Consider the following 16,164-nt stretch of genomic DNA (forward strand, 5'->3'; position numbering starts at 1 on the left):
CACAGATGAATTAACAGGAATGCTTGAAACAATAACAAACAACAAATTTATTCTTTAAGATCCATCCAAGTGGTTTGTTCTATCTCCTAGTCCAATCACAGCCAATTGTATGAGTATGTTCATGTCTGCATCCTCCCAGCACAAAGCATTTCTCTGGTATCTACTCACAGCAACTCTGATACAGCCCTGGCCTGGAGTAAAAGCTAGCTAGCTGAGCAAACACTAGAAACAGTGAATTAGGATGTATGTTCTAGGAGAGCCAATAAAACAGCCATTTTTCTTTTTTCTCTAAGACTCTACTGAAAGGGAGCAGGAATTATTTCGATTGAATTACTCAAATCTGAAAAACCTTACAAACATATCCAACGACAACAGAATCAGCTTCTCATCCACACACCACATCAAAATGAACACATGACAAAACTTCAAAACAGACATTAATAAAGGGGGTGTTAGCTTACATAATAAACACAACCAAGACAACTAAAAATGAGCCAGTATGTCAAGTCATTTATAGTCTAACGGAGTAACATGTGAAAATACAAAAATACAATATTTATCACATAATAACATACCAAATTAACGTCTTAATTAAGATATTTTCAAATAGTTTACAAACAGAATTTGAAAAAAATTACCTCAAAATATAAAGACTCAGAATTTAGGTCACTTCTGTGAGACTGAGCAGAGTTTAAGTGCTTATTGTCTTGTCTCTTTTGTAAATTCTGTCTTCTTTCTGAGGAAGTGCTATGTCCTCGGCATCGGAATCCAGCCTAAGGAACCCCAGAGGAAAGGAAACGTCATTTTCAAGTGACTTTGTCCCTGAAGTACAGCAAACTTGTAAAGAAGCACATGGAGTGTGGGACTCAAGGAACTTCTATACAGCACATAGTTGATCTTAACAGCTAAAGCTTCCAGTAAGGCCAACAGTAAGGTGTCCTGTTAACACTTCTCCCCCCAGAGGCTCAAGACTTTTATCAGCTTTATTGACAAAGCCGACAACAGCCTAAGGTCCTCCAGTAGGTGATGGTCCCAGTGACAGGTTATGTCCACAATGCAGTACAGCACTCATTAGCTGACCGAGAAGTATGAACTGCTAGTAAACCTAATCCCCTGAAAATGTCTCCAGGGAACCTGATGAGTGGAAAGAGCCAACCCTGGAGGATTACAAGAACAAGGAGAGGTAAGAGGACCAAAAACTCAAGGTTATCCTTGGCCAGCCTAGGGTAAAAAACATCCCTAGAGATAATTTTTCTTAGTGATACCTTATTACAGCCTTGCCTTCAAGGAATGGGCTGAAGAAGCAAGATGGCAGAGGCCTATAACCCCATCATGAGAGAGAGAGAGAGGCAGGACTATGCAGTTGGGGCCACCCAGGGCTGTAATATGAAGAGTGGCAGGTAGCTAAGATACAACACAAGATTCTCATTCATAAATTAAATAATCACCCTCTCCCACCAAAAAAATAAATAAAACAGAGAAGAAAAAAAAAGATGAAAGGAAATGGAACTTTATCTGATCACATAAAGTATTATTATCCTGTTACAAGAGCTACTTATATGTCCCCAAATTCATGGGGTGAGTCCTGAGTCCTGGAAGACAGAGACTCTGGTAAGTGACTAACTCACGAAAACAGAGCATCATGGCTGGGATTTATGAAGCCTGTAAAAGGGACCCAGAGAACTCTCAGCCATTCTTCCCTAAGGGCAACAGTGAGAAGGCCATTAGGTTGAAGAATCCTTCACCAGAGAGCCGACCTTCCTGTACCTTGACCTTGGCTTACTACACCTTTCTGCTCAGAAGCATTAAGTCTATGGTGCTCCTTCAGAGTACAGACTGAGACATCTTACTAGTAAGTCTGCAAAACAGTCCACTGTCAGAAGGAAAAGAAAAAGCATGGTAAGCATTCTAAGAGCCTCAGATACTTCTTTTAAGAACCTGTGTCAGCTGATGCTAAACACCCCTTCAGAAGAAATGAAAAAGACATGACAAGTTCCTCTCTGTCGACACCCACCTCAAATCCTAACAAACAAGAAACAACATGAGGCAGTCAGGAGACTGAGAGCAACACACAGCCCTACCCCTGGCCATTCCCATGCTTCCTGCTGTGAACCAGTTCGTATATATGTATTGATGGTGTCAAAAATACACAACAATTTTTCTTTAAAAGACAAATGCAGCACAGGGACAAATAACCAAATGAATGGAAGCACAGGATCTATGAACCAAAGGCTGAGGGGCCCCCAACTGGATCAGGCCCTCTGAAGGGGTGAGACAGTCTTTTGGCTTGATCTGTTTGGGAGGCAGCTGTGCGTTGGTGCCGGGTCCTGGGCTCGTTACATGAGTTGGCTGTTTGAATCCTGGGACTTATGCAGGGACGCTTGGCTCGGTCTGGGGGGGGCGGGGGGCGGGGGGGGGGACTGGACCTGGCTGGACTGAGTCTACCAGGTCGATCCCGGCTCTCGGGGGAGACCTTGATCTGGAGGAGGTGGGAATGGGGGGTGGGCTGGGGGGAGGGGGAGGGGGGCGAGAGGGGGAGAACAGGGGAATCTGTGGCGATTATGTTGAACTGAATGGTGTTGTAAAATAAAAAAATATATATATTATGGTCTAAAAAAAAAAAAAAAAAGACAAATGCAACTTGATACTTACAGGGAGACAAAAAGTACCAGGACTGCCAAGCATGGTGACTTATACCTTTGAGCCCAGCACTCAAGAGGCAGAGGCAGACAGATTTCTGTAAATCTGAGGCCAGACTGGTCTACATAATGAGTTTCAGGCCAGCCAAGGTTACACAAAGAGACCCTATCATCAAAAATAAACAAAGAAAAAAGCGCCAGCAACTTAAAACTTCCAAACTAACAGTTTCTACAAAGTCCATGGAAAGCAAATATTCCTATAACTTCTGAACAAATCAATAACCTCCTGCTAACTGAACGTTGTCTGTCAGTTCTTCTAAGTCAGTTTTGTGGCTGAAAAGAGCACATATGAATCAGGCATGGTGGCAGCACAAGCCTGTAGTCCTAGCATTCAGGAAGCAGAGGCAGGAGGATGTTCAAGTTCAAAGATAACCTGGTTTACACAGGTAGTTCCAGGCTAGACAACGCTACAGAATGGGACTCTGCCTCAAAAGAGAGAAGCAGGAATAATGAATAAAACAAAAGCAGAGGGATAAAAAGAAACAAGAGGAGGAAAGAGGAAAGGAAAGAGATCAAGATGCAAACTGGGTATGATGGCACACTTGTAACCCCAAGTCTTGGGAGGCTGAGGTAGGAGATTTCAAGTTCAAGGCTTGCCTAGACTACATATTAAGACCTGGTCTCAAAATAAATCAAGATAAAAAGAAATAGATCCGGAGTCAAAAGCAAGCAGAGACATGACCAGACAAGTTCACAGAAAAAGAAACACAAATAACTCAAAACATGGAAATGCCCAACTACATTAAAACCTTTTGAAAATCTAATTAACATGTTAATTGTTTTGGATATTGTCTGCCTCAAGTACTCCTGTTTTAGAACTTGGTTCCTGGAGGCCCTGGTGGCATTGGGAGGTGTGGAACTTCCAAGAGGTGGACCTAGGGCTGTGGAAAGAGCTCAGCGGTAACATACTTGCCTGTGGTGCATCAGGACCTGAGTTTGATTGCCAGAATCCACTTTAAAGGGCCTGGTGTGGTGGCCTGCCCTTCTAACCCCACTGCTGGAAAGGCAGAGCCAGGAGGATGTCTGGGGCATGCTGGTCAGTCAGTCTAGCTTAGTTTTTAAGAACTAAGCTAGATCTGATCCCTAGGTCTCTCTCTGGCTTTCTAGACGTGGTTTCATCCCCTCTCTTCACAAAAACATTCCCATTACATGCCAGGAGGACTTCATCAGGGCTCGTATCATGCTGTTTAGACTTCTGCTCTCCAAAACTATAAATTAAATAAAGCATTTATCTTTATAATTTGGCTTGCCCCAGTGTCATGGGACAGTGACAAAAAGCTAGCAAAAACGTAATAGAAATCAAAACTCCTGAAGCCCTTTACATTCCTCCCTTATCCCTTGATTTTCCTGTCTTCTTTTTCCTATTTTCAGTGTTTAGTCTCTGTGTGGGCCATCCACACACGTTTGTCTATGCAGACCCCTGTGTATCTGTGTGCAGCGCAGGTAGCCTGCTTTGTCACGCTCAGCCTTACTCCCTTGAGACAGGGTCGCTCAGGGAACCCACAGCGAGGCCAGGGGCCAGCAAGCTGCAGCGTCCTCTTGTCTCTGCCCCCGGGCAGTGTCAGGGTCACAGGCACACACGTCTATGTCTGATGTGACACAGGCACTGGGGACTTCACCTTGGGTCCTCAGGCCTGCACAGCACGCACTCTTACCACTCAGTCATCTCTCCAGTCCTACACTCAGTGAAGGAAGTATCTGCTGCATCGGAGGTGAGGCAGGAGAATCTCTGTGAGTTCCAAGCCAGCCTGGTCTACAGAGTGAGATCCAGGACAGCCAGGACTATTACATAGAGAAACCCTGTCTCAAAAAAAGAAAAAGAAAAAAAAAGTGGTTTGCTGCTTTAAAAATCTAGATCACCATGCATCAAAGTTAAGTCTCTGATAAAAATATCTCGAAACGCTGCACTATAAAAAAGTAGCACAAGGACTACTGAGATCATTCGGCAGCTAATGGTACTTGCTGTGAAGCCTGGCTGACCTGTGCTGGACCCCCGGAACCCGTGAGAAGGTGGAAGAAGAGCACTAACTCTAAAGTTATCTGACGACCTACACACACTCACATACAGGAAAAAAAAACTAGTATAAAATACAGGTCAATGTTTTCTGTGGGACTTAACCTTCTAAAAGCCTTTTAAAGTATAGGAAACAATTAGAAGTTGCAAAGGGGCATAATGTTTTGACGTAAGAAAGGAGTTAGTATTTGGGAAAAAGCAAGTATATACTTAAGAAAAATATTAGGACAAGGAAACATCAGTAGTAGACAGTCAACACACTGTCACAATCTGGCTGGATGCTTTAGGACTGAAGAAAGATACCAAAGGAACAAAGCTGCTAGCTGGAGTGGCATATGCCGCCATTTGGGAGATGAAGGGAGGAAGGTCACAAGTTCAGAGCAACCTGAACTAACAGCAAGTTCCAGGCTAGCCTCGGATCTAGGGAAAGACCTTCTCAAAACAAACAAACAAAATACACTTAACTGCTTAGCTTCCTTTTTTCCCACCAGTTATCAGGTAAAGAGAAAGCATTTACAGTGTTTTTCATCTCAGGGTTATTTCCCTTAATGGACACAGATACAAAACAAACCAAGAAGAAAACAAACCAGGCCAGGACCCAGACCAGGAACTTTGGAAAGCAGGAGGTTTCAATTTCAACAGAAAAATTCAGTAAACATTTTGCAGGCTTTGTCTAACCTTTATCATCAAATAAAGCTAAAACCAGATTGCCTCACAAGCCTGGGCCACAAAATGGCCTGATTCTGAAGAATCACAGGGAAGGAGCATTCCTTCTGTTTTCCTGACAGCAAGTAGAGCCTAAGTCAAGGAGTTATCTCAAGTGTTCTTCTCAGGGAGGCCAAGAGCAGGCAGCAGCTGGTATACACAATCCAGTATCTTGTTCTTACTTTTGGTCCATTCATATTTATATGACAGCTTTAATTTCTTAACTAGACATAAAGATCCAGGAAGTCTATCTAAAATGAAAAACAGAAATAATGACCAATAAACAATTCCCTGATTTGACAGCCAATCACGGGAAGTACACAGGTGTGCACAGCCCACTCTGATGACTGTCAGGAGAGCGCCCAGTCTAGCCACACTGTGGCACCAGGTAACCATCAATGTGACAATGCCACTAGCATGGAAGGGTTAATAAGCCACATCAAAATACCCACGGCTGAAAAGATGGTTCAGCAGGCAAAGTGTTTGCTAGTAGGCCTGATGACCTGAGACTGGTCCTTATTCTTGCAAGCTGTCCTAATCTCACACCCACAAGATAAATAAATGTATGTTTAGAACCCACAGACCCCTACAGTCCTTAAGTTCAAACAACCATTCTTAAGAGAGGAAGGCTCCAATCTTTGAGAGGAAGGAAACAGACACAGCAGGTGAGACAGCTGGTGGAGGGCGTCCTTTTCTACAATCCCAGCATCCTCAACCAGACACAGATGAACCACTGACACCACATTCTCACCATCCTCACTCAGCACACCGCCATTTCACTGTTTATGCTCTGCTAAGGCATTTAAGTAGTTTTAGGTCGGGCGGTGGTGGTGCATGTCTGTAATCCCAGCACTCAGGAAGCAGAGGCAGGCGGATCTCTGTGAGTTCGAGACCAGCCTGGTCTACAGAGCGAGACCCAGGACAGGCACCAAAGCTGCAGAGAAACCCTGTCTCAAAAAAACAAAAAAAAAAGAAGAAGAAGTTTTAGATATGAGAGCTCTCATTGCACATGTGATGCACATGCATGTTGTATTTCTGTTGTTCCTAGTTGACAGCCTCAGGTGCCCTTCTTCAGAAGACAACCATCTTTTTTAAAGACAGGATCTCTCACTGGCCTGGGGCACACCAAGGCATACTGATTATTGCATAATCATACGTGTGTGCCTTCTTCTGTCTCTCTTTACCTCACTGTTTCCAGACAGTCTTTCACTGAACCGAGTCTCACCAATTCAGCTAGGCTCCCTGCCTCTTATGCTCTGCAGTTATAGATGTGCACTGCAGCATGACAGTAATTAAAGTGGGGGCTGGGGATCTGAACTCAGGTCCTCATGCCTTATCAACAGCCCACAGCAGTTCACACTTAGATAACTTTATGTACCTTTAAGGACAATGTGCTTGCTACACCATTATTATGATAAATTTAACACTATTCATCTCACACCTAATCAAATTTCCAACCTCATTCAAAGTACCTGTGAATTATTTCTCTGTTCAGTCTGCCTTCCCCCTCTAGAAAATGCCTGGTGTTTTTCCATCCACGGTCTTTTCTGGATTGCCTGGCAAGTTACTTTGGGCCAGTTTACACCACCTGCAACAAACGTGTAAAGATATTAAAGATTAGATTAGCTGATAATGGAGGCCAAAAAAAAATCTAAACAACTGAATCACTACAGACATGGAATTTTCTCTGTAAGTTTAGAGTGGCATGTGCCTTCTTAGTAACACAAATGTCATCCTGCAGAATGCTCCAGATCACATTTTCTCAACTTGTTTGGTAAAACTATATATACTTTTCAATTAACTTGAATCACTGAAGACTTACAGTTTTTGTTTATAGCCCTGGTAAGTGCCATACTTAAAGGAAAACTTAAAATGGACAAAGAAGAAAATACAGAAAAAACACTGCAAAAAATAAGTACCTGTACAGCTTGATGATTCCGCATGCTAAAAACACAAAACAGAAAGGGTGGTTAGTTTCTAGTTAAAAGTCAACAGGTCATACTTCGCAAATGTTTCAACTTAACCTAGTGTTAAATATATTTATTAACAGTGCTTCATATTTTCATGAATAGTAAATACCATTAAGAATTGCTAAAAAGAAACAAAATGAATACTTCAGTTTCAGCAAAGGACACACTATACTGACAGCAAGACTAACAACAGACAGACAGACAGACTGACTGACAAATGAGGGGTACGCACATTCACGGTCCCAGGATCAGGATTCCGCAGAGCGCCTGCCGCAGGCTGGTTGTTGTGCTTGGGGCTACAGTAGCCGCTGTCGCTGTCGATATCAGCTTCGCTGGCCCCCTGCTCACTGGAGGACTCTGCAGCAGGGTGGGAGGCTCTTCTCCTCCTGCCTTTGGCTTTCCAGAGCATTGTGGCTGTGCTCTCTGAGAGAGACTTATTAGCAATGTCCGATGGGAAATCTACAAGGCAAGGCAAGTGGACAATTCTCTGTGATGACCAAGTTTATACAATCTTGTTAAATTATTAAGGTTCTAAGAAAATTAAAGTAACAGAGTCTGTAAAGGGAGAAATATGTGACTCCTTGAAAAGATCATGTAAAATGTTCCTAATAACTTATAACATGGCATCATTATGAAAACAAAATATGTGTGTCATAAAACACTAAAATCATCGGCCATTTAAGAAAGAGCATCGCCAATCTTTCATAGTCGCCATCTGTGCCCCACTAGACTACCTTCCCTGTTACCACTGTCCTGTGTTTAGTCTTCACTCAACGTTCTGTAGAGATTTTCCACAGATTTTCCTATTTCTAAAAAAGAAACTGGCTGGGCAGTGGTGGTGCACACTTTTAATGCCAGCACTTGGGAGGCAGAAGCAGGCAGGTTTCTATGAGTCTAAGGTCAGCCAGGACTACAGAGTGAGTTCCAGGACAGCCAGGACTATTTACACAGAGACTCTCAAACAAACAAAAAAACTAATAACAACAACAACAACATCAAACCAGTTTGGGGGCTGGAGAGATGGCTCAACAGTTAAGAGCATTGGTTGCTCTTTCAGAGGACCCAGGGTGAATTTCCAGCACCCACATGGCAGCTCACAACTGTCTGTAACTCCAATTCCAGGAGATATGACACCTTCATACCAATGCACATAAAATAAAGTTAAATAAATTAAAAAAGAAATCTTTACTTTTACAGCTTTTGATTGTATCACTAAAATAATCAGCTATTATCTTATTCTCTGCTACTTCAACACTAGTTTTAAGATTCTGCTGTATGGTCCTCTGGTTAATTAATGCCACTGTATACAAACTGCTTTTGCATGAATGAATATACCAACATATTTATCCTTTCTACCACTCACAGTATGCTTTGGTTGTTTCGAATTCAGGAGGCAAAAGCAGGAGGATCTCTGTGAGTTCAAGGTCAGCCAGGTCTGCAGAGCTGAGTTCCAGGACAGCCAGGGCTACACAGTTAGAGTATCTCAAAACAAACAACCCATTGTTGGTTGGGGGCAGAGACACAAAACAATCAAAATGTATGTCATATGTGTATGAAACTGTCAAAGAAGGAATTCAATGATAGCTAACAGTCTGAGACACATGACAGCAAATGTATGCACATGAAGTTTCTGTAAGGCAAACATGAATGGGTTGTACAGGACACAGAGATCCAAACTGGATCATGCTAAATCATTTTTGAATGATTAAAACAACCTACATTCCAACAGTGATATATAAGTATGCCCAATTGCTGGGTGGCGGTGGCGCATGCCTTTAATCCCAGCACTCGGTAGGCAGAGCCAGGTGGATTTCTGTGAGTTCGAGGCCAGCCTGGTCTACAGAGCGAGATCCAGGACAGGCACCAAAACTACACAGAGAAACCCTGTCTTGAAATGCCCAATGATTCACACACACAATGATTGACATTGCCTCTCCAACTGTAACTTGTGCCCATCTGCTACATAGAAAAGGTGGCTTATTACAGTTTTAATTTGTACTCTGTACTTAATAATGAGGTCAAGAATCTTTCCTGATGGTTTTAGCTACTAATGTTCTCCTGTGAAATTCTGATTAATTTTACTTTCAGTTTGACTTCTCTGAAATTTTCCACTGAGTTGTTATTTTAATTTCACAAATATTAAGACATTTTTAAAAAGCTTGTTACAATTACCTCAACAATTCACAAGTTTTCCTTTTTCTACAGTTCTATTAAGACTGATTTGATTATTTGTTGATTTTTGTGTGTGTGTGTGTGTGTGTGTGAGCTGGAGTTATAGGCATGTGTGAGTCCCTAACATAGCTACTTAGAACCTGAACTCAGGTCCTTTGGGAAAGCATCAATCGCCCTTAACTGCTGAGCCCTCCCTCTAGACCGTCCCTCACAACTGATATAATCTGGATCTGTGTTGTTTAATACTATGTCATGTGTTATGACAAGTCCTCATACTTTACTGCAAGATGGCTTTATAAATTCTATGGAGGGGCACCCTGTGTATTCATGAACTGTCACCTGTCACTGGACACTAGGAAGGTTTTGGTATCTTTCTTGCACTACGATAACAGTTTCAATCTCTTTCAAAGGCGACACTCCATGTGAGCACACCTACTATGGATTAACTGCATCAAAAAGAATGATCCCTAAAGCCAAAATTGCTCCAGTTCCCTAAACCCCAAGCCCCAAAGACAGTACACTACTATTTTCTTATTCTTACTAATCTTTAAAAATAAATAAATAAATAGATAAACTTTTCCAAGCTTATAGTTTATTCTTTTAAACTAAACTGAAATTCTTAATTTTGGGAATGGTCCTCTTCCTGCAGCCAGGCAGCCATGAAGGAGCGTCTGCATTCTCTTTGCTCACTGGCTTTCTTTCTCATCTAAGTCTTGATCAACAGAATGGGGTATAAATTAGGAGGCTGCGATGCTCTCCATGTCATCCCCATGGACTTCTGCTCCCATTCTTACATATGACACTGATATCATAAACCTGGAGAAGGACAGCAATGTGGGAAGGGATTGGTAGGGTGAAGACAGGGCACACGGGGGTGGGTGGGAGTAGATGACCATGGGAGTGAAGGCAACAGAATTCTCTGTATACATGAATGAAGTTGTCAATGAACAAAGTTAATTAACTTAAAAAGCAGTAAGCTGACTCTAAGCTTTAGTGCACAAAGGACACCTTCCAGACCACTGCTCCTTTATTTTAGAATTACTTTGTTGAATTCCCCCAAAATTCTTATTGGGATTTTAATTATAACTGTACTGAACTGCAGACTAACTTTGGGGGACGCTAGTGCTTGATAATCAGGTTTTCTAAGGTCTTACACAACAATTGAGGGGTCCCCTCATGGATCCCTAACCCTGAGTCCAGAAACTCCTGAATTCCTGTTGCTGCTGTAAACCTTAAACTGCTTGTTTGTGTCACGTGGGAACGCAGCTGATCTTTGCTTTTCTCTTGTATCCAGACACTGTTTTTGTTTTTTTACATTTGATCTGTTTTATGTGTATGCATGTGTGTGGGCCTGAGCACCACAGTTGAGCAGAGGGCTGACAACGTGTGGGAGTTGGATCTCTTTATCCACTGTGCAGGTTCCAGGGATCAAACTCAGGTTGTCCAGTGTGACAACAAATAACCTTCACATGCTGAGCAATCTTTTTTTTTGTTTGTTTGTTTTTGTTTGTTTGTTTTTCGAGACAGGGTTTCTCTGTGTAGCTTTGCGCCTTTCCTGGAACTTGCTTTGTAGACCAGGCTGGCCTCGAACTCACAGAGATCCACCTGGCTCTGCCTCTGAGTGCTGGGATTAAAGGCGTGCGCCACCACCGCCCGGCTCTGCTGAGCAATCTTGCAGCTCCCTTTCCTGACTCTAGGCCCCTTATATTCTTATTACATAATAATACAAGCCTGTTCAAAAGTAAAAACCTGCTACAAGTAGAAAGACCTACTTCTACAAAACTAAGAAATTTTTATCTTTAGTGCTGCCAGGTAATCCTCAGAAGTTAAAAACAAACTAAGGAATGAAAATGCTGAAAGTATACACAATCTGTTCAAATCATGCCTCCCAATTTTGATGTTTCCGGAGGCTATCCTTTTGATGACTTAAGGAGCAAAGTACAGACAGTCTTTTTGTTGTTTGTTTGTTTGTTTTTGAAACAAAGTCTCTCTATATAGCCCTGGCAATCCTAGAACTCACTCTGTAGAGCCGGCTGGGCTCAAACTCAGAGATCTGCCTGCCTCTGCCTCCTTGTGCTAGGATTAAAAGATCCACCACTACTACCAATTTAAAAAAACAAAACAAAACACAGATGTGATGGCACTTTCCTTTAAAACCAGCTCTTGGGAGGCACAGACAAACAGATCTCTGAGTTTGAGGCTAGCCTGGTCTACAGAGTAAATTCCAGGACAGCCAGGACTTCATAGAGAAACCCTGTCTCCAAAATACAAAACAGTGTGTGCTACCACACCTGGCTCAGACAGTACTTGTAAGAATCTTGCTAAGGTTTACAAAAGGATGTAGAAATGAGTCACTGTGATGAAGAACAGATTTGGACCACATGACTTTCTCATAACTACTCTAAGCATGGCAGCCTATTAAACACACTGCCTTAGGCCTTACAAGCTACACGGCACTGGAAGATCAACAAGATGGCTTTCAACTAACTTCCAGATCCTCTTTCTGCCTCCGAAGGATCTAAGCACATGTAAAACATCATACCACTAACAGGAAAGGCTAGACAACAGAAAGCAACGAGCCACCTAGTCACACCAATCCAGACCTTGTCTGGAGGATTCTCCTGTAAGTGAGTCTTTTTAGAAGTTTTTATGAGCATATATCACTTATATGTAATAATGAGTTTCATTATGACATTTACAAATTTTTAAAAATTCATTTTTATGTTTAATAGGGAGAGGGTAATGTGCCTGTAAGTGCAGGTGCTCATGGAGCCCAGAGGCATCAGATTCCCTGGAGCTGGAGTTACAGGCTGTTGTGAGACACCTGGCATGGCTGTTGGGAGCCAATCTCCCGTCCTCTGCAAAGAGCAGGAAGCATTCTTAAGCTCTGAGCCATCTCTCCAATCCTTACGATATTCTTTCAGACAGGCTCTCAGTGTGGAGCTGAGCTTGTCTTGAGCTCACAAGGCAAAGAGAATCTGTAGCACAGGCTAGCTAGATAGACTGGCCAAGACAGCCAGGTCTAGGTTCATCGAGTCTCCACCCCTACACCCCGCCTCACCCCCCACCCCCAATATGTAGGGAGGAAAGCAACTGAGGACACTAGGCATCAACTTTGAGACAGTACACACACGCCTATCCACACGCACAAGAATAAACAAGAAAACAGACAAACAGAGCTCTGCCTTACCAGTCTGCTGGGAAGCATCCACCAGAAGCACAATCTTTGATCGGCTATCAGGACCTGCTGAGCTTGTTTCTTTCTGAGTGGCCACATTCTTCACCTGTGGTCTTTTGTTTTTTATATGTTGTTGTAAAAGCTGTGGCTAAGTTTAAAAGACATACACACACACACATAAAAAAAGGAACCCAGTAAATGTACTAAACGTCAATTACACATCACATTCATCACAGAAAGACCAAAAGGTGCACCACAAATCAGGGCCTCTTAGCTGATTCTGTGCAATTATTCTCTAAGAAGCATCGCAGGCTAAATAATGTACCATAAGCACATTTACACACATTTTTTTGATAATTATTAACACTATAATTAGTAAAATCTGAGTTGATTTTAGTTTTTACCTGCATTTTTATTTTTTAAATCAATTATTAACAATTAGCAAGATTTTAATAGTGCCATATGAAGGGTTAAACATTTTTATTTTAAAAGGTAGTAAAAGCATGAAAAGTTACCCAGTCACTAAATTTGGGCTCATAACAAAGATGAGCAAAATATTTCTACCGTGGAGTCCAAACAGAAAATATTTAAAAAAGCTGATTTTTCTTAAAATTTTTAAAAATTGGAGCAATTATTCCTCAACAGCAATTTATACACCAGAACTCTGAATTTAACTTCCACTTTCTGAGTCGAAACTGCTAGAAAGGTATTCTGAGAAACCCCATTCTTTGAACACCTGGAAAATATACACTACAATCTTACTTTTTAATACCTATTTCCTTTCATCCTCGGTCCCAAAAAAAAGTTCCCTTGACCCACAATGTTTCCATGAACCAAGGCAAAATATTTTCAAATTCATTTCTGCTGCTTATTTATTTTTAATTTTAAAAAATTATGCCAAAAGGCAGCAAAGACTTTCTACTGAGGAAGCTAGCTAATGGAATTTGGGAGAGTAAGAATTCTCCACAGCAGTAACGCAGAGAAATATCTTCCATCAGCTCAACAGTGTTGGCTACAAACAGGCTTTTCTTAAGGGAAAAGCAGCCTGGGGTAAATAGAACTCTCCCATGACTTCAAGGAGGACTGCACTGCATCTTTAATATGTATACATATATATATAAAACAAGTCAAATGCTGGCCGTGAACAGAAGTGGCTTCGTCACTTACTTGTTTCTTACTCTCTTAGGTGACAAATTGTTTTTCCTCCTAACGACTCAGAATACAGACCCTGAGGTTGAAGGGCTATGAGGAACCACTAACACTGTTCTTTCCCATTCTCCTGCTGATTGCAGAAGACTGAAACAGCTTGAGGCACATTAACATTCAACCACATGATCCATTTAAATGTTGGCATCATCACTGTGAAGTGATTTTAGCACAAAATTAAAATAATTTAGAAATAATTGTGCATTGTGTTTACGTAAAACTCAATGAATGATCATGAAGATGACTTTACATTATCAATCAAGAGTGAGGGGGAAATAAGTATCACAGGAAAAATGATTTTTTAAAATATGCCTCTAACATTTTCTACTTCGTAGCAAGTAAAGCGTTAAAGGTCAATGAATCCCAGCAGTAAATTACCTACACTAGTGTTAACAACAGACATACTATATTTAAAAACTACACCTCAAAAAAGTGGCCACTCACTTTTGGTACTACCGGCCCTCTGTTACCGTTCCGGCTCCGATGACTGGACAACGGGAAGGCCTGCCCCAGCTGATTTGGACGCTCCGAGCATTCTGTGGTTATGGCATTGACAGTATTCGCAGCCTGGAAGGTGCTGGAGTAAGGTGTAGGAAAAGGGTGATAGAAGCCCATAACTTGGGCGCAGGGTGCTGGCATCAGCTGGTAATAGGTGTACTCTGTGGACACAGGTGGCTGAGCAGATATAATGGGGTAGGCAAGGTAGGGTCCAGTAGGGTTCGGGCTGGGCTGTTGCCATCGTATATCATTGTTATATAAAGGAAATTGTCTGTGAAACCAAACAAAACAGAAAAAAATCTATCAATGAGTCCAAGAGTAATATTAAAGCAGAACAATCAATAAAGACAGAAGAGTGCCTTCACAATAATTGTAGGGGAGAAGGCAAAACTAACGCCATCATGTGTCTTTGCTAAGATGCCCTGCGCTTATAACAACAGACATGGTAGTATACAGGATCTAGCCTGAGAGCTTGCCGAATTCCACACATCCCATTGAGTCTGCTCTCAAACCTCTCAAGATCTGCTTGCCTAAAAGTGAAACACCTAGCTTCCGCATCTACAACACGGCCACCCACAGTCCACGTCCAATACTCACAACTGCCCCAGCGTTCTGCAAAAGCCGAGCACCCTCACAGAGTGACTCCCCACACCCTCTCTTCCCCTAATCACTAAGCCAATTCAGGTCTCGGCAAGGCTTCTCTCCTTGGCAACCTAAGCCCCATGTCCAAGGAAGTCAGGAAGAAGACTTCACTGAACCTTTATCCTCTACTCAGTTCCCACAAAGCCCATAAGATGCTGTCTTGTCCCAGCAGCCCTCTCATCAATGGTTGCTGTTGAGGAACAAGGGGTCCTTTTCCTTGCCTTTGCAATGGCAAAGCAAAATGGAAGACAAGGTTGACTACCAAAATCCTAAAAATACTTCAAAGATAATCTGAAGGAAGGGTTGCCCATGAGTTCCTAATGACTACCTCACATTAAGGCAAGAAAACCAATCTCTCATAGTGCACATGGCTATTTTGCTACAAAGAGAACTAGTATTATTGTTTATAGAACTGCTCTACATTATCTGACAGTGCAATCTTTAAAATAACAACAATAACAAAAATGGGTCTCATGAAGCCAAGGCTAGCCTTGACTTCAAGGACGACCTTGAATTTATCATCTTCCTGCCTCTACCTCTCCATGTCTGTGACACCACACCCAACTGACCCAAAGATTTTCAATGAAGTCTAAGTTCAACTGAGAAGGGTTCTTTAGTTCTACTGTTTGCCTAACTTTGAAAAGTCTGGAGTAAGAAACTCAGGATCTTCACTGGGGCATTACTATTTCACAAGGTAGTCTGTTCCTCATAAATCACACATCCAGAATTTTGCAAAGACTATGCTCTGGTATGATAGTGTGCCACAATGGGCTACAGATGTGCAAACACTAGTTGCTTCAGCCCACAGACCATTGCACAGAGCCAGAGAGCCACAGAGCCACAGCTCCCTCATCCATTCATCCCACAGTGCTGAGAAATACCATTTCCTGTACACTGCATAACTTGAAACAGGCAATACGATGCACAATACAATGAACTGTAGCAACGAGGGCCCCAGCAGACGTCTGGAGGGTCAGCAAGCATACCCCAACTATCGAGAGCCCCGCCTGGTCCTACAGGCACATGCTATTTGAGCTACCGGGACCGGGCTAGATCTGGGGAAGCAGCAGAAGTGCACAC

At 42.3% G+C, this 16,164-nt stretch overlaps 1 protein-coding gene across 1 annotated transcript in view; it reads right to left on the reverse strand.

The window, feature by feature from the left end:
* Positions 1-16,164, reverse strand: part of Secisbp2l (SECIS binding protein 2 like) — a 53,578-nt gene that overhangs the window by 27,774 nt on the left and 9,640 nt on the right. Inside the window, exons 3-8 of the mRNA XM_006994072.4 lie at positions 14,389-14,713; positions 12,751-12,886; positions 7,621-7,847; positions 7,338-7,362; positions 6,891-7,006; positions 639-773 (exon numbers count right to left, since the gene is read on the reverse strand). Coding sequence (XP_006994134.2) covers positions 639-773; positions 6,891-7,006; positions 7,338-7,362; positions 7,621-7,847; positions 12,751-12,886; positions 14,389-14,713 — 964 coding nt within the window. The remainder of the gene's footprint in view (positions 1-638; positions 774-6,890; positions 7,007-7,337; positions 7,363-7,620; positions 7,848-12,750; positions 12,887-14,388; positions 14,714-16,164) is intronic.

Source organism: Peromyscus maniculatus, chromosome 4, assembly GCF_049852395.1.
Source record: "Peromyscus maniculatus bairdii isolate BWxNUB_F1_BW_parent chromosome 4, HU_Pman_BW_mat_3.1, whole genome shotgun sequence".
Classification (NCBI taxonomy): Eukaryota; Metazoa; Chordata; class Mammalia; order Rodentia; family Cricetidae; genus Peromyscus; species Peromyscus maniculatus.